We start from the raw sequence: 18,511 nt of genomic DNA, 5'->3' as shown, positions 1-18,511 counted from the left end.
TATTTCTTATAAGCAGTGGATAAATGAGGTGGTACTTTGGGAACTAGATTGGGAAACTTGACTTTCTTCTTTATTATTACAGACATATGGTATCCAGGAGAAAGATGCCTTGTCCCTTCTCCAGATAATGAAAAACTTTGTGAAGCAAGCATAAAATCCATCACAGTGGATGAAAATGGGAAGTCATTTGCAGTCATCTTATATTCAGATTTTCAAGAAAGGAAAGTACCTCTTAAAAGACTTCAAGAAATAAAACCTGTTAAAGATTGTTCTAGAAATTTCATATTTGATGACGAAGATTTAGAAAAACCTTATTTCCCAGACCGAAAATTTCCGTCATCTGCTGTTGCTTTTCGGTTATCTGAAAATGGAGACTCTATTCCTTATACTATTAACAGGTATTTGAGAGACTATCAAAGGGAAGGAGCCCAGTTTCTTTATGGACACTTCATCCAAGGAAGAGGATGTATTCTTGGTGATGATATGGGACTTGGAAAGACAGTACAGGTGATTATTTTAATTACTTTATAATTAAAATTTCATAAACTCATTTTGTCATATATATGAATAGATGTCATACAGAAATTTCTATTTTTCCTCTTGAGTACTTATGCTAGCTAGTGTGTGTGTATGCGTGTGCACGCAAGTACGGGTGCATGCGCACTGTGTGTGTATGTTGCACTCACCTGACAGTAAAGTCCTCAAAGTTTAGGACAGTACCTTAGTCATTATTTTATCTTCAGTACCTACTTAGTATTTATGAAATACATTATTCACAATAATGTTTTGGTATAACATGGCTTGATTTTACCTTTGGTAATACTAGTACTAAGACATCCATTATATTTATAAAGTAGTTTAACTTTCTTAGTAATACTTTATAGAAAGAAAGTATTCTGACAATTGTTGAGCTGGATAGCATGGTTAAATTGATTCTTGCAGGCCTTTTGTGCATGTTGTGTCAGAAGTTTCCGAATCTGGGATCCCTGGGCTGCTAGCATTCTATTGGTGGAATTCAGCGAGGCCTCCTGTTTCCCTAAATGTGTGCCGGAGTTTGTACATGTATTATATACTTTTCTGCAGAGAGGATCTATGTGAGTTATCTATTGCTGTACAACAGATACTCCAAAATTTAGTATCTTAGAAATGATACACATTTATCATATTGCAGTTTCTGTGGGTCAGAAATTTAGGTACAGTTTAGCTAGATCCTCTGGCTCTGTTTGTCACAGGGCTATCATCCTTCCTCAGAGTAGGGAGCATCCACTTCCTAACTCATGTGGTTTTAGGTATGATTCAGTTCCTTGTGGGTTGTTTGATTGATGCCTCAGTTGGTTCCTTGCGCATGGGCCTCTGCTTGGAGCTTTTCACAACATGGCAGCATACCTCACCAGGAAGAGCAAATGAGGGGGCAAGAGAGAGCACTATTAACACAGAAGTCATGGTCATTTGTGACCTAATCACAGAAGAGACAACTTCTCACTTTTTCCATGTTCACTTCTTAAGGAGCAAGTTGCTAGGTTCATCCATACTCAAGGGGAGGAGATTAAACAAGGTTATGAACACCAAGAGGTGGGGATTATTGGGAACCCTATCCAAAGTTGCCTACCACAGGATCCTTTCCTTTCACTGGATTTTCAAAGAGGTTTATGGTCCAAAGAGTTTAGAGTTCTGAATCTACACTTGATACTAAATAATCACTCTGGACTTACAGGGGTATTTGTCTAGCTTGTGATTAATTGTTTCCTTTCTTATAAATGAATTTAAGAGATTTTATTCCTCATGACACCTTTATTGTTACAACTCAAAGGTAAGTGAAAAACTAATTTAACATTTAAAAGTAGCCAAATCAATGCAACTATATATGAAGCTCTGCAGTAAAAAGCTAAGGTAAAATTAAGTTACCATCAGCCATATGTTCTGTTTCTTTAAATCTAGACGGTGCACATAGTGTTAGGCTTGGACATTGAAGGTGCTAGATAATTGCTTGTGGAATAAACGAATTTGCTTTCTCAGGAGAATGTGTGGCAAGAATAAAGAAAGGAGCCTTTTAGAAACTACTGTCGATGACCAAATCATACAGATGAATTCTAGAAGAAAATAAATAATAAAGCTCTTTTGTAATTCTTTACATATACTGGTACTGTTTTTGCCCATGCTAGGAGTGTTCTTTCCCATTCTTCTTTGGTTAGCCAATGCCTGTTCATCTTCAAGGTCAGAAACATGAGGGTGCTACAGAAAGTGACCTGCAGTTTCAGAATGCCTACTCGAAAACTACTAAATGCAGTTCAGAGTCTTCTGGATGTTGAGGTTCGAATCTAGTTTTCATTTCTGAAGCCGATGTTACAGAGAAATTCCCTTTATTTCATGTTTCATAGAATTATTTTTAAAGTGATTTTACCGCATAATTTTGTATTACCTGTTGCACTGAAATCATTGGAAGGCTTTGAGTTGTGTTATGTGTTGTGAAAGTCTTTAAGGGTTCGTCTACGGAAGATTATGAAATAGTTTCTGTACTAATTTTGATGCTTAGCTGGATTTGCCTGATCCTTGGGGACCTAGTTCTCTGGTTCTTATAACTCAGAGACTAATTTCTACATAAATAAGCAGTTTGGGAGACCCATATAAGATAGAGCTTCCATAGATATAATGACCAAGCCAGTTGAAGAACTATGAACAGCAGTTAATGAGTTCACTACAATTGCAAAATGTAGTAGATTTAGGTCTGTGAAAATAGACCACTGACATTTACTGTTTAAACTATAGTATTATCTTCTTTTATTCTTCATTTTCTTTCCTTTCTGATTTCATCCCTTTAGTTTCTCCCTTCTTACCTTCTAAGTTGGCCATAATATGAAATTGAGCTCTTCTTTTTTTAAAATTATATTTTATTGATTATTCTATAACAGTTGTCCCAATATTTACCCCCTTGCCTCCCTCTATCCAGCGTCCCCACTCCCTTAGGCAATCACTACACCATTGTCCCTGGCCGTGCATCATGTGTATAAAACTCCTTTGGCTACTCCATTTCCTATACTGTACTGTACATCCCCATGACTATTCTGTAAGTACTTATTTGTACTTCTTAATCCCCTCACATCTTCACCCATTCCTCCACACCCCCTCCCATCTGGCAACCATCAGAATGCTCTCCGAATCCATGATTCTGTCTCTGTTCTTGTTTGCTTAGTTTGTTTTTTAGATTCAATTGTTGATTGGTATGTATTTATTGCGATTTTATTGTTCATAGTTTTGATCTTTTTCTCAAATAAGTCCCTTTAACATTTCATGTAATAATGGTTTGGTAATGATTAATCCCCCTAGTTTTTCCTTGCCTTGGAAGATCTTTATCTGCCCTTTGATTCTAAATATTTTTGCTGGGTAGAACAATCTTGGCTGTAGGTCCCTGCTTTTCATCACTTTGAATATTTCTTGCCAATTCTTGTAGCCTGCAAAGTTTTTTTTCTTGAGAAATCAGCTGACAGTCTTATGGGAACTCCCCTGTAGGTAACTAACTGCTTTTCTCTTGCCACTTATAAGATTCTCTCTTTATGTTTAACCTTTGACATTTTAATTATGACGTGTCCTGGAGAGGGCCTCTTTGCATCCATCTTGTTTGGGACTCTCTATGCTTCCTTGGACTTGCATGCCTATTTCTTTCACCAAATTAGGGAAGTTTTCTTTCATTATATTTTCAAGTAGATTTCCAATTTCTTGCTGTCTCTTCTCCTTCTAACACCCCTATGATGCTAATGTGGAATGTTTGAGGTTGTCCCATAGACTGCTTAACTATTTTTGTTTTTGTGGATTATATTTTCTTCTTGTTCTGATTGGTTGTTTTGGGTTTCCTTATGTTCCAAATTATTGATTCGATTGCTGGATTTATTCACTCTACTGTTGTTTCCCTGTAAATCATTTTTTATTTCAATTACTGTTTTGTTTGTTTCTGACTGGATCTTTTTTATGTTGTTAAGGTCCTCACTACTAAGTTCCTTGAGCATCCTTATAATCAGTATTTTGAACTCTGCATCTGATGGATTGCTTATCTTCATTTTGTTTAGTTTTCTTTCTGGAGTTTTGATCTCTTCTTTCATCCGGGCCATGTTTCTTTGTTTCTTCACTTTGGCAGCTTCCCTATGTTTGTTTCTATGTTTTGCTAAAGCTGCTATGACTCCCCGTCTTGTTACTGTGGCCAAATGTGGTAGGTGTCCTCTAGGGTCCAGTGGCTCAGCCTGTCCTATCACCCAAGCTGGGTACTTGAGGAATGCCCTTCGTGTGGGCTAAGTACACCCTCCTCTTGTAGTTGAGCATTGGTTGCTGTTGGCAGGTCAATGGGTGACACTTAACACAGGCCAGTCAGCTACAAGGACTGGCTGTGACCACTGACCACCAACCTCCACCCTCTGTGGTAGATTAACTGTGCAGGGGCAGGGTGGTGGTGCTCCAAAGTGGTCTGTAGCTGTCCACTGTGTACGCATGCTCTGGGCTTTCCCAGGTGGTGCAGGCTAAGATCAGCACCAGCCGAGGGCACCCTGCATGAGCTATAAAGCTGTCTGAGATGGTCACTACTTGTGCTGAGCTTGGAGATACCCAGGCAAAGTCAAGCTGTGAATCTAGGCTGGCTGCTGCTAGTGCTGGGCCTGGGGTCTTACTGAGATTAGCTGCTGCTTGCTTGATAGGATTTAGGAGGTTGTAAAGTATGAACCAATACCAGCCATTCAGATGGAAGTGTCATTGTTAACAGTTTGGGTGGGTCTGCAAGTTGTGGGAGACAGAGTTTCAGGGTATCTCCAGAACAGGGCAAACAGTGTTAGCCAGGTCGAAGTAGTCTCAGATATGGTACCTGCCTGCCAGCTCTGGGGCTCTGATGGGAGAGGACTCAGGAAAGGGACCTGGGGCCTCTGCCCGCCTTTCTGTCTGGGATAAAGCTGTCCCTATCTCCTGCTTTGATACCAGATACTTCAGTTCCTTCCTGTATGTGACTGGTGCCTCTCAAGGTATTACCCCAGTGCTGGAACTCGGAGTGAGTCTGAGTAAATTCATGTGTGGGTTCTTTAAGGGTAAGTGCTTGGGACTCCAGAAGTTTCTTCCACCCACTCAATCATTGCTGGTTTTTGCAGCCAAAAGTTATTGTGACAGGCACCGGAACCCTGGGCCTGGTGTGGGGCTGGGACTGCTCGCTCCTGAGATATCCCTCCCAAATTTTCAGCCACCACATGTAGATATGGGACCAACCCATTCTGCATCTCTGCCCCTCCTACCAGTCTGAGTGGATGTGGTTTCTTTAATTCCTTAGTTGTCAGACTTCCATTCAACTCGATTTGTGATGGTTCTAAGTGATGGTTGTAATATTTTAGTTGTAATTTTCATGTGGCTGTGCTAGAAGACAAGCTGTGTTTACTTATGCCACCATCTTGACCTGAGCTCTTCTTTAAAATAAATTTTTAAAAAACTCGCTTTACATACCAAATAAAATTTGCCTCTCTAATTTCTCATTTAAAAGTTGGCTAATTTAATATTTTTTATTCTTTAGGGGATGAGGATTAAAAAATTCCTGTTTTATTTAGTCACAAAGAACTCATTGATTCTGAGCAAGAGCTATTTTGTTGGATATTTGGAGGCATAAGCCAAAATGAAATAGGTGAAGACATGGACACAGGACGTATCCTCACCTCTTTAAGAAATGTGGCTTTCAAAGGGAACCAAAGTGGTAGCTGAAGGAGGATGGGATTTTAAAGAAGTTTCTTTTTTGTTTGTTTTGTATCATTTAGCAATAGGGGTAACTTGTGTATTTTTTAAGTAAATTAAAAGGATCTGATAGTGAGCATGGTACAACATATGTAAATATATGCATAGCATATAATGCATATATGCATGTTCATGAACACAGAGACATATATATATATATATATAAATTTGCAAAAAGTGGTATCATTATTATCTTATGAACTGATTTCCCCCCAACACCCTATAATAAAACTTTTCAAATATAAAGAAGAACAGCAAAAATTGTACAATGAGTATCCACCACTTAGATCCTGTTAATTTTCTGTTTCATTATACATGGCTTTATCACATATCTGTCCTTCCCTCAAGCCATCTTTTGTTTTCTTTTAAAGTAGCAACATTAGTATATTCTGTCTCTGAATACTTGAGAATGCATGTCATTAGCTAGAGTTCAGTATGTATTTACAGTTTTTTCATTTTTGAAATAAAATTACAATGAAACGTACAAATCTTAAGTATCTCACCATTTCATGAGTTTTGACTCTATGTAAACCAAATAAACTCTATATAAGATACAGAATACTGTTATCACCTCAGAAAATGTCTTCATTTCCCTTCCTAGTCCTGCCACAAGCCCAAGAGGCAATCATTGTTCTTTCTTATGTCATAGATTATTAGCTTTGCCTTTTCAATATTCCTTTGTATAGATGCTTCATTTTTTTACCCATCCTCCTGCTGATGAACTGTTTCCAGTGTTTAGCTATTATGACTTAAACAATTTACAACTCTGTTTTCATTTCTCTGGGATAAACAATAAGGAATGGAATTACTTGGTTATAGAGCTGATGTATGTTTAGTTGTATAAGAAATTGCTGAAAGTTTTTTCATAGTGTTGGTACCATTTCTATTCCTAGCAACATTGTATGAGAATTATGGTTAATTCATAGCCTTATAAAATTTGGTTTTGTCTTAATTTTAGCAGTTTTGTTAGATATGTGTTTGCTTGTATATTTATATGCTTTAGTAAGGTATAGTTGACATAAAATAAATTGTATAACTTTACAGTTTTATATGTGTAGACACCTCTCCAAGAAATGATCACTACAATACTGCACCCAAGGTAATGAACATATCTATCACCCAAAAGTTTCCTCCTATTCATTTGTGCCCATATATATGTTCAACACTGATAATTTACTGCCTATGATTTTGCTTTTAGTTCTTAATTCGACTAAGAAATTGAATTGGGAAGAAGTACAAAATTCTAGATTTTTATGAAAATTTCCCAATAATTTACAGGATTCTCACATCTAATTCAATAGGTAATTTGAAAATGACATCCTTCTATACATTTACATAAAATTTAATTAGCTAATTAACTACAATAAACTATTGTAGTTAATTAGCTTTCAATTGTACTATACAGATTTGGGAAATTGACCTTTTATCATCAAATAGCTAAACTGATAGGAAGAGAGGTAGAATGGGAACTTACTATAGAACAGTGCTTTCTCAAAAATGTGATCTCTGCACCAGAAGCATGAGCATCACCTGGAAACTTGTTAGCATTGTAACTTCCTGGATTTTACCCTAGACATTGAATCAGAAACTCTGGGGCTGGGACCCAGCCATCTGTGTTTTAACAAACCTACTAGATAATCTGAGGCCCACTAAAGTTTGAGAACCTTTGCTCAAACTGTTATTTTTCAGAGAGAATGGAAAAGTTTGGTCAATTTTGTGATTTGGTTCAGTGAAGGTTAGTTAAGAGAGTGTTTTGTCCATATGAATAGTTATATGTAGGATAATGACCATTTTACATTAAAAATAAAAATTTAGAAATGGATATGATAGAAATAATCTTCAGCTTCTTAATAAAGGAAGAAATTGAGACACAGGAGTACTGAATGGCCCCTATCTAAGGTCATGTACAGGAAGTAACTATTTTCATTTCCTTTCACTATTCTTTTTTTCTCTCTCTATCTACCCTTTGCTGCCTCTGTTTTGCAGCCTTTTATTCAGCTTTTTAATGAACTGCATTTATTCAATGAGTTGAGATTTATTAAGCACCTAATGTGGGTCAGGCCCTTTGATAGGCACCGAAAAAACCTAACGTAAATGTACACAGTCACTATACTTGGAGTTCACAAATGGAGATAAAAAGAAATGAAGCTGAAGGGTCATCAGTCAGTCTGGCGGAAGGAAGAGCAGCTCTGTCAGTGGGTGTCAACGAAGGCTTTCCAGGGATGTTAGTATTTTCATTCTTTGCTTTTTAAAACCCACCAAAATTTAGAACTAATTTGAGTGATATCAATTAAGATATTCAGGGTTTTCTTTTTTTTCCTTTTTCATGGAAGGCGTAGCTCTAGTAGAGTGTTCAAAAGTTTATAGTAAAAGATCTCATACAATGAATCAAAATTATTTTTAATCTTAATTTGGTAATTAACATTCATAGGCACAAAGTCTTAAAACTACTATTAAATAAGTACAATATGTTTTACTTATTTGTTTGCCCATCTGCTATGTGAAGAAGATGATAGTACTTTTTGAGCTTCAGAGGAGATGGAAATAAACTATAAAGATTTTCTTTCAATTTTTTTAAACATTTTTTGTTGATTATGCCATTACTTTTGTTCTATTCCTCCCTCCTTTCCCCTCCACCCTGCACACCCCTCTCCCACCATTCCCCCCCTTTAGTTCATGAACACGTGTCTTAAGTTCTTTAGATTCTGTATTTCCCCTACCATTCTTACCCTCCCCCCTATCTATTTTCTATCTACTGTCTGTGCTACTTATTTTCTGTACCTTCTCCCCCCCCCTTCTCCCACTCCCCTGTTGCTAATCCTCCACGTGATCTTCATTCCTATGGTTCACTCCTGATCTAGCTGTCCTCTTAATTTGCTTTTGTTTTAGGTGTGGTTGTTGATAACTGTGAGTTTGCTGTCCTTTCACTGTTCATCTTTTTTTATCTTCTTTTTCTTAGGTAAGTCCCTTTAACATTTCATATAATAAGGGCTTGGTGATGATGAACTCCTTGAATTTGATCTTCTCTGAGAAGCACTTTATCTGTCCTTCCATTCTAAATGAAAACTGCGCTGGATAGAACAATCTTGGTTGTAGATCTTTAGTTTTCATGACTTGGAATACCTCTTTCCAGCCCCTTCTTGCCTGTAAGGTCTCTTGTGAGAAATCAGCTGACAGTCTGATGGGAACTCCTTTGTAGGTGACTGTCCCCTTAGCTCTTACTGCTTCTAGAATTCTCTCCTTCATTTTAATCTTGGCTAATGTAATGATGATGTGCCTTGGTGTGTTCCTTCTTGGGTCCAACTTCTTTGGAACTCTCTGAGCTTCCTGGATTTCCTGGAAGTCTATTTCCTTTGCCAGAATGGGGAAGTTCTCTCTTATTATTTGTTCAAATAGGGTTTCCACTCGTGACTGTTCCTCTTCCCCTTCTGGTACCCCTATAATTCGAATGTTGGAACGTTTAAAGATGTCCTGGAGGTTCCTAAGACTCTCCTCATTTTTTTGAATTCTTGTTTCTTCATTCTTTTCTGTTTGGTCATTTTTTCCTTCCTTCTGGTCTGCTCCCTTGATTTGAGTCCCAGTTTCCTTTCCATTACTGTTGGTTTCCTGTGCATTACCATTCATTTCAATTAGTTTAGCTTTCATATGTTTCTCTAATTTGTGACTAAAATCAACCAGTTCTGTGAGCATCCTGATCACCAGTGTTTTGAACTGTGCATCTGAAAGTTTGGCTGTTTCTTCATCACTTAGATTTATTGGCTCTGGGGCTCTGAGTTGTTCTTGATCCATTTTTGGTCTGTTCCTGCCGTTAACTATGAGGAGCGGAGCCTTAGTTGTTTACCAGGGCGGGGCCACTCAGGTCGCTGGTTTGTTATGCTGTATGTGGGGCCGGGGTCAGAGAGGGAGCAATGGCAGTCCTCTCCGCTTGCCAGTCCGTCCCACAGCCCCCGCCTGTTTATCCGAGCGGAAATGTGCGAGCCCGCTGCCCTGCCCCTGTGGGGTCTCAGTGCTCGCCTCTTCACTGTTTTATCTGCTCACAAATGCTCCACCAACCGCAGACAGCCAGCCAAGCCTCTTCCCAGTGCCCGCCCGTATCCAGCCACACCGCACCTGGGATCTGCGCCTTCGGCTGCTTGCGCACCACCCGGTCGGGGATCTTTTTTGCCAACCCGCTCTGCTGCTGGCTTTGCTCCTCTCACGGGTTTAGCTGAGCATTTCGTTGTCTTTGGACTCTGTACTGTCGATTTGCTGTGTGGTTTGGTTGTGTTTATTATTGTTAAAACTTTGTTTTTAGATTTGGTTGTGCATGGACGCAAGGTGTTTCCACCTACACCTCCATCTTGGCGGAAGTCCCAATTTTTGTTTTTATAATATTAGGTATTAGAATCCTTTTTTAATGTTTTATTTATTTATTTTTGGATAGAGGGGAAGGGAAGGAGAAAGAGTGGTAGAGAAACATCAATGTGTGGTTGCCTCTCATGTGTCCCCTAATGGGGACCTGGCCTGCAACCCAGGCATGTGCCCTGACTGGGAATTGAACCGGCAACCATTTGCTTCATAGGCCCATGCTCAATCCACTGAGCTACACCAGCCAGGGCAGATGTTAGAATCTTTGATTAGATATATAATTAAAGATGTCATCTCCGAAGGCTATCATGATAATGATAATGACAGTGATTTGAGGTATATGTATAATAAACCATAATCCTGAGAGAAATGCTGGGATTGCTGATAATTACACCTTCCTTAGGTTATTATCGATACCATTTTTTGGAAAATTTGGTATTAGATTCACAAGCTATATTAAAATCTAAAAAGTTCTTAGATCACAAGTCATGTTGTTTACTCAGGAATATAATAATAAGAGAAAAAATAATGTTGACTGTATTTCATTCATGGATAAAATGCTGTAATATTCATTTTGGGAGACTAATTAACCTCCAGAGCCACAAATCTTTTAAAAAAGAAACAAAAATGTCCTTATGTTTTAAAGACTTATTGTCTTTTTTTTGGCATGAAGTTCAGATTTTCGGAATAGAACTTTAAAGATGAATGGGCTAGGCCCCTTTTCAAAACAGCACTTTGTTATTGTTTTTAAGCAAGCAAAAATTATCATACTTTTTGAAGTATGATTCAAAGTAGTCTCTCATCTTTCTATCTCACAGGGAGATGAAAAAAATAAGGAAGATAGGCTCTTTTTCAGGGGGTCATTAAGAAACAGACAATTTTGCTATAACTCCTCTTAATCTAAGGGAAAGTTTGTTGTATTATTTTCCTGCTTCTGATTTACTCTGTATATCATGAGCTGTCTGTATGTGAGGAAATGGCCTATAAAAACATTTGCCTGACATTTAGAATGGAATGCCTGTAAGAACAGAAAGATTTCTCAGAGTGGTATTTTATTTTCTGAAATGTAGTTTTTGGACTTTATTATTCTATAGGTGTCTTATTTAAATGCCTATTTTTGTTCTTATTATCTTTAAACATAATTTGAGAACTATTTTACATTTAAAAACATTCTAGATTAGTTTTGTAACCTTCATTGTAAATATGTCATTCACCCATGACTTAAGATTTCTGTTGTCTTCTACTGTATCAGTATAGCATGACAGAGATGGCTAGATCTCTACCTTTGTTTTCTCAGATTTGGGGCCAGATGACAGAGATTAAATTTCCCAGTTCCCTTTGCATATCTTGGGCTTGTGACAGATTCGCTCAACAGAAGTGAGGGTGGAAGTTCTGAGTGCCAGTTACAATCCTGGTCCACCTGTGCTATTCTTCCCATTCTCCTTTTATCATCCTTTCAGATGTTAACACATTACTGCTAGCATTACCTTAATATAATTAGCTAAGTTTCTCAGTGGTTGTAGTCAGCCTCTCCACTTAGTGTGTGTATTCAGTTGGATTTCAGACTGTTAGTGGATAAAAATAAGCCTTTCATCTAATTTTTTTCAGCACCCAGCACAATACTTGACATATACAGGGTTATATATTTTTATTAAATGTATTCATGAATTTTAAGTTGAATTAATTATATGTTTTTATGGTTATAGCTTACATTTAATGACTCCTATATGCCAGGCTCCATGATGGTTGTTTTCCATTAAACATACATGTTAATTAGGCATTACTGCCCCAATTTTATTGATGAAAAAATTGAAATTTATAGAGTTAATGTAAATTGCCCAAGGTCAGATATAATACTGGTTGGTCAAACTCCAAAGTCTTAGCTGTTAACAACTGCATTACACTTCCTTGTATAATGTGGGTTAGGAATGCAAATTTTGCTAGAAAATTTTAAGACTAAGCACAGGTTTAACTGTTCTTGTATATCAGTATATCATTATTTAGTCATCTTTTAGATAACAATTTGCTGAAAATCTACTTTATTTATCGTGAGGTATTGGGTTGGCTAAAAAAGTCTGTATGTTTTTTTCCACAAAGTAAAAGACAGATTTTTCATTTTTACCAATAACTTTATTGATTTGGATATATTGAATATGTCAGCTATCTCCTGTGTGCTATAACATTGATTGTTCTCAGTTAATGTTTCAATTTAATTGCTGTCAACTTCAACTGGTCTACATAACCGTGGAGCATCATCCAGCAAGAAATCTTCAGCATGAAACTTCACAAATCACTTTTGACACATTTGATCAGTCACAGCACCTTCTCCATACACTGCACACATCTTTTTTTGCATTTCAGTTGCATTTTTAACCTTCTTGAAATAATAAAGCATAGTATCCCACAAATGTTATTTTCTTCCATATTCAATATTAAAATGCTATACAAAAATTCACCAATTTTTATGTTTTATTTTTAAATGCATACTAATATGACAGCTATCACAATACAGTCTAACAAAATTGTTTTGAATGAAGTTGAAGACAGCTAAGTACTACTAGAGCCATCTTATGGAAAAAAACAAATGAGCTTTTTGGCCAGCACAATACAAGATTGTATAAAGGAAATAAAGCCTAAGTGGAATGATGCTAACAAAAACAGCTCCTATTTATTTAATCATTAATATGTACTAACTTGATATTTTACATACAATTTTTATTTTTTTCAAGAACTAAAATAATATTGATAATACCTAAAGTATACAAATGTATTCTCATAAATATGCAAGCTATAATTTTTTCACTGAAGTGAAATTCACATTACAATAAATTAACCATTTTAATATATACAATTCAATGGCATTAAATGTATTTATAATGTTCAATGCTTATCTCTATCTGGTTTCAAAACTTTTTCATCACTCCAGAATGCCCCGTGCTCATTAAGTAATCATTTTCATCTCTCCCTCTTCCACCATCCCTACCGACCACTAATTGGCCTTCTGTCTCTATGGATTTGCCTTTTTTGAATATGTCATATAAAACGAGTCATACAATTTTGGCCTTTTATATCTGGCTTCTTTGACAGAATGTTTTCAAGGTTCATTCAAGTTGTAGCAGGTATCAGTACTTCATTCTCTTTATAGTTGAATAATATTCCATTATGTGTAAATACTACAATTTGTTTATTCATTCATCCTTTAGTGGACATTTAGATTGTTTCCACCTTTTGGCTATTACAAATAATGCTGCTGGAACCATTTGTATACAAATTTCTGTGTGGTTATATACTTTCATTTCCCTTGTATATGTGCCTGAGAGTGGAATTACTGGGTCATATGATAGTTGATAGTTCAGTGTTTAATTTTCTGAGGAACTGATACTCCATTTTCTATAGTGGTTACACTGTTTCCCACCAACAATGTATGGGGTTTTTCTGTTTCTTTACATTCTTGCCATCATTTGTTATTTTCTGTTTTCATCATTGTAGCTATTCTAGTGCATGTGAAGTGGTGTCTCATTATAGTTTTGATTTGTATTTCCTTAATAACCAATAATGTTGAACAACTTTTAATGTGCTCTTTGGTCATTTGTGTATCTTCTTTGGAGAAATGTGTATTCAAGTAGCTATAGACAATGTTTGTGTCCCTCCACCCCAGATTCATGAGTTGAAACTCTAATCCCCAATGTGATAATATTTGGAGATGGGTCCTTCGGGAGGTAATTAGGTCATGAGTGTGGAGTCCTTAAATGAGATTAGTGCCTTTGTAAGTAGAGAGTAGAGACTCTAGAGAGTTTGTTTCCTCTCTCTGCTCTTCGTCATCTGAGGATACAATCAGACTGCTGTCTACAGGAAGGAGTGTCTCACCAGACACTGTATCAGCCAGCACAGTGGTCCCCAACCTTTTTGGCACCAGGAACCAGTTTTATGGAAACAGTTTTCCACAGATGAGGGCGTAGAAGGCAGAAGGGGTGGTTTTGGGATGATTCAAGTACATTACATTTATTGTGGACTTTATTATTATTATAATGAAATAATTATACAACTCACCATAGTGAAGATTCAGTAGGAGCCCTGAGCTTGTTTTCCTGCAACTAGGCAGTCCTATGAGGTCGGAGGGAGGGGTGGTCATCTGTATTTGTAGTGGCTCCCCAGTGCTAGCATCACCGCCTCAGCTCCACCACAGATTATCGGGCATTAGATTCTCATAAAAAGTGCGGTTTAGATCCCTCACATGTGCAGTTTACCACATGGTTCATGCACCTATGAGAATCTAATTTCCCTGTTGATCTGACAGGAGGTGGAGCTCTGGCAGTAATGCAAGGGTTGGAGACAGGCTGGAAATACAGTTGAAGTTTTGATCACTAGCCTGCTACTCACTTCTTGTTGTGCATCCCAGGCAACAGGATGGGGGTGGGGGAGCTGAGGACCCCTGAACCAGCACACTGATCTTGAACTTCCTAGCCTTCAGAAGGAGAAATAAAAGTTTGTTATTTAAGCCACCTAGTGTATGGTAATTTGTGATAGTAACCTTATGTGACTAGATATTAAGTCCTTTACCCATTTTTAAAACTGAGTTCTTTGTTCATGTATATGAAGTTTGTTTCTGGTCTTTCTACTCTGTATCATTGTTCAGTTGGACTGTCTATCCTTGTGCTCAAATAATTCCTCGTCTGTTTTTATCCCTTCATATTCTCGTGTAATGTTTTATTCAGTTTGTCAAGTTCCATGAACAAATATGTGAAGGATTTTGATTGGAATTGTGGTCAATTGCATTGAATTGAGTTTGATTTATAGAACACTTTGGGAAGAATTAACATGGAGCAAGAGCTCCATTTATTTAGGTCCTTAATTTCTTTCAACAATGTTTTATAGTTTTAGTATAGGCCTTACTCATATTTTGTTAAATTCATTCACCAAAACTGACACAGCGAGAAATAGAAAAATAATCATTCTTAATTATATTTTGATGAAATTGTCAGTGAAATTTTTTTCATTTAATTTTTCAATTTTTTTTGTGGTGGTTCAGTAGTTTCCCCTTCTTCTGTTTCAATTTCTGCAGTTTTAGTGACCTGTGGTCAGCCGTTGTCTAACAATATGAAAGGAAAATTCCAGAAATATACAATTCATATGTTTTAAATTGTGTCTATTCTGAGTAGCATGAGCCATCCCACAACATCCTAACCAAGACATGAATCATCCCTTTGTCCAGGGTAGTATCCATGCTGTGTATTCCAACTGCTCTTTAGTCACTTAGTACTTGTCTCAGTTATTAGATTGACTGTCATAGTATCTCAGTGCTTGTATTCAAGTGACCCTTATTTTACTTAATAGTGTCTCCAAGCACAAGAAGAGTAATGCTGGCAATTTGGATATGCAAAAGAGAAGCCATAAAGTACTTCCTTTGAGAGAAAAGTTATGTATGTAGAGGAAAAACATAGTACAGTGGTACCTTGGTACTCATCCATAATTTATTCCAGAACTCATGATGAGTGTCTAAACCAATGAGTACTGAGCAAATGATGAGTGATGAAGCATTTTTTTGTTTTCAAAATGAGGTGAGTACCAATTTAGGACTTTATATGTAGTGTTTGGTAGTATCTGTGGCTTTGGGCATCCACTGAGGGTCTTGGATCATATCCTCTGAAGAGGAGAGGGGACTGTGTATATAAAAATAAAATTTATTTTTGTATATTGACCTTGCTGACTTCTTCACTTACTAAGTTCTAGCAGTTGTTTTGTAAATGGGTTAGGATTTTTCTATGTAAACAATAGCATCATCCATAAATAGAGGTAGTTTTAATTGTTATGCTTTTGATTTTCTTTTTAGCCTCATTTTGCTGAATAGGTAGGAGCCTAGTACAATTCATTTAGAAGTAGTAAAAGTAACATCCTTATCTCATTCCTGATAGTAGGGAGACAGCATTCAATATTTTAATCTTAAGTATATTAGCTGTAGGATTTTTATACTATCTTTTACCAGATTCAGGTTATTCCCTTGTCATACTTTCTGATATTTTTTAAATAGTTAATGTGTATTAAATTTTATTAAATACTTTTTCTTAATAAGTATTTATTAAATACTTATTATGTTATCTCCTTTATTCTGTTAATCATTGTTATAGTATATGAATAATTATGATTTATATGGATTTTTTAAAAGTTTAACCAACATTGTGTTCCTGGGATAAATCCAATTTGGTAATGAGGTATTATTTTTGTATATTGCTGGCTTCACTTAGCTAATATTTTAAGAAATTTGGCATTTATATTGATTACAGATATTGTTCTATAATTTTTTTGTAATACCTTTGTCTGATTTTAATAACAGGGTTATGCAGGCCTCATAAAATAAACTGGACAGTGTTTCTTCTCTCTTTTTTGAAAGAGTGTGTGTACAGTTTGTGTTATGTTATCCTTAAATATTGGATGAAATTTACTAGTGAAGTTTTTTGAACCTGGAGTTTTCGTTAAAGAAAGATTTTGGTGAAAGGATCCAAGGTAGCAGAGGAATAAGTGCAAGCTACACTAATCTCCTTCCATGAATACTCAAAAGAACAGTAGCTGGAGAGAAGCCTTATAAGCAAGGACAGACAGAAGAAATCACTTCACCACTATGTTACTTGGTGGGAGTACGGAGGAGACATGAAAGGAATGGCTGGGCTTCCTCGGGTGGTAGCTAAAGTTCTGAAGGGATATTTCAGTGGCCAGTGTGGGGGAGTACTCCCTGAGAAATGTGAGGTCTAAACTCCAAGCTGGGCTCCCCAGCCTACAACATCCAAGCCAGAAAGGAACCCAGAAAACATGCAGGTATGAAAAGCAGCAGGATTTCTGTCTCCCAAGGAGAGGTGGCTGGAGACTCAGAAAACCTCTTAAAGGGCCAACACACAAAATATCACTTGCAGCCACTTACCTTGGGCTCTGGCAAAGGGAGGTCAGAGTGAACAAGAGCCCTGTGAGGAGAGTCTGGGGTTAGTGGCTGTGGGGAGAGAACTGAAGGAATAGCTGCCAGGATCCCTGTGCTAAGTCATTCCCCATACTGTAGGAGCTATTCTCTCAGGCAGAGCTCTTCTCTCTAAATGGCATCAGCCTCAGGGGAAGTAATACTTAGGAATTACTCATCCCTACCCTGTGGTACTTAAGCCTAGCTGCTGATTACAGCTTGATTATATCAACAGCTAGACAGTTTAATGGACAATTGGTTTTACAATGAAGGCAGAAAATACAAAGAAGCTACCAAAATGGGAAGACAAAGAAATAGACCCCAAATGAAAGAACAAGTGAATTCTCCAAAACAACTAGCTGAAATGGAGGCAAGCAATTTATCACAGTTTAGAGTAATGATTATAAGGATATTCAACAGCATGAAAAAAAAACTAAGAAACCATTAAAAAAAGGACCAGTCAGAAAGAAAGAATGCAATATCTGAACTAGATAACACACAAGAAGGAATAAATAGTAAGTCAGATGAAGCAGAGGATTGAATCAGTGATTTGAAAGACAAGGTAGAAAAAAAAACACCCAGGCAGAGTAGCAAAAGAAAAAAAGAATTTTAAAAAATGAGGAGGGCCCTGGCTGGTGTAGCTCAGTGGATTGAGTGTGGGCCTGCGAACCACACGGTTGCTGTTTGATTCCCAGTCAGGGCACATGTTTGGGATGCAGGCCAGTTCCCAGCAGGGGACTCACGAGAGGCAACCATACATTAATATTTCTCTCCTTCTCTCCTTTCCTTCCTCTCTAAAAATAAATAAATGAATAAAATCTTTTTAAAAAATGAGGAGAGCTTAAGAACCATTTTGGACAGCATGTGGTGTAACAACATCTGCATCATGGGGATACCAGAGGAAAGGAGAGCAAGCAAGGAATTGGGAACCTATTTGAAGAAAAAATGACCAAAAGCTTCCCTAATCTGGTGAATGAAAAAGTTATACAAGTCCGAGAAGTTCAGAGAGTTCCAAACAAGTTGGACCCAAAGAAGCCTACACCGAAACATATCATGATTAAAATGGTAAAGCTTAAAGACAAGGAGAGAATCCTAAAAGCTGAAAGAGAAAAAAAGCAGGTAGTACCTACAAGGGAGCACTGGTTGGACTGGTATCTGATTATTCAACAGAAACATTTCAGACCAGAAAGGAGTGGCATGAAATATTCAAGATGTTGAAAACCAAGGACCTAAAACCAAGGCTACTTTACTCAGCAAGGCTACCATTTAAAATTGAAGAAGTAAGGAGCTTGCCAGAGAACAAATAGCTAAAGGAGTTTGTTAACACCAAACCAGTACTGCAGCGAATATTAAAGAGCTTACTTAAAGAAGAAGAAAAAGGAAAAGAAAAAAAAAAGAAAACAGTCTAACAATAAAATGGCACTATCTACATATCTATCAATAATTAACTTAAATGAAAATGGCTTAAATGTC

General features: G+C 37.0%; 1 protein-coding gene across 4 annotated transcripts in view; it reads left to right on the top strand.

Moving 5' to 3' along the window:
* ERCC6L2 (ERCC excision repair 6 like 2) overlaps positions 1-18,511 on the top strand; it is a 157,408-nt gene that overhangs the window by 7,086 nt on the left and 131,811 nt on the right. For 3 of the 4 annotated variants that reach the window (XM_037141005.2, XM_053656179.1, XM_053656182.1), the window contains exon 2: positions 83-507. In XM_037141005.2, coding sequence (XP_036996900.2) covers positions 83-507 — 425 coding nt within the window. Of the gene's footprint in view, positions 1-82; positions 508-2,066; positions 2,311-18,511 lie in introns of those variants that run through there. The other variant, XM_053656180.1, reaches the window with a different exon arrangement.

This window comes from Artibeus jamaicensis, unplaced genomic scaffold (assembly GCF_021234435.1).
Source record: "Artibeus jamaicensis isolate MK-2021 breed Jamaican fruit bat unplaced genomic scaffold, CSHL_Jam_final scaffold_1964, whole genome shotgun sequence".
Lineage (NCBI taxonomy): Eukaryota > Metazoa > Chordata > Mammalia > Chiroptera > Phyllostomidae > Artibeus > Artibeus jamaicensis.
Note: the sequence above shows the minus strand (reverse complement) of the source record. Positions and strands in the feature narration are given on the sequence as shown.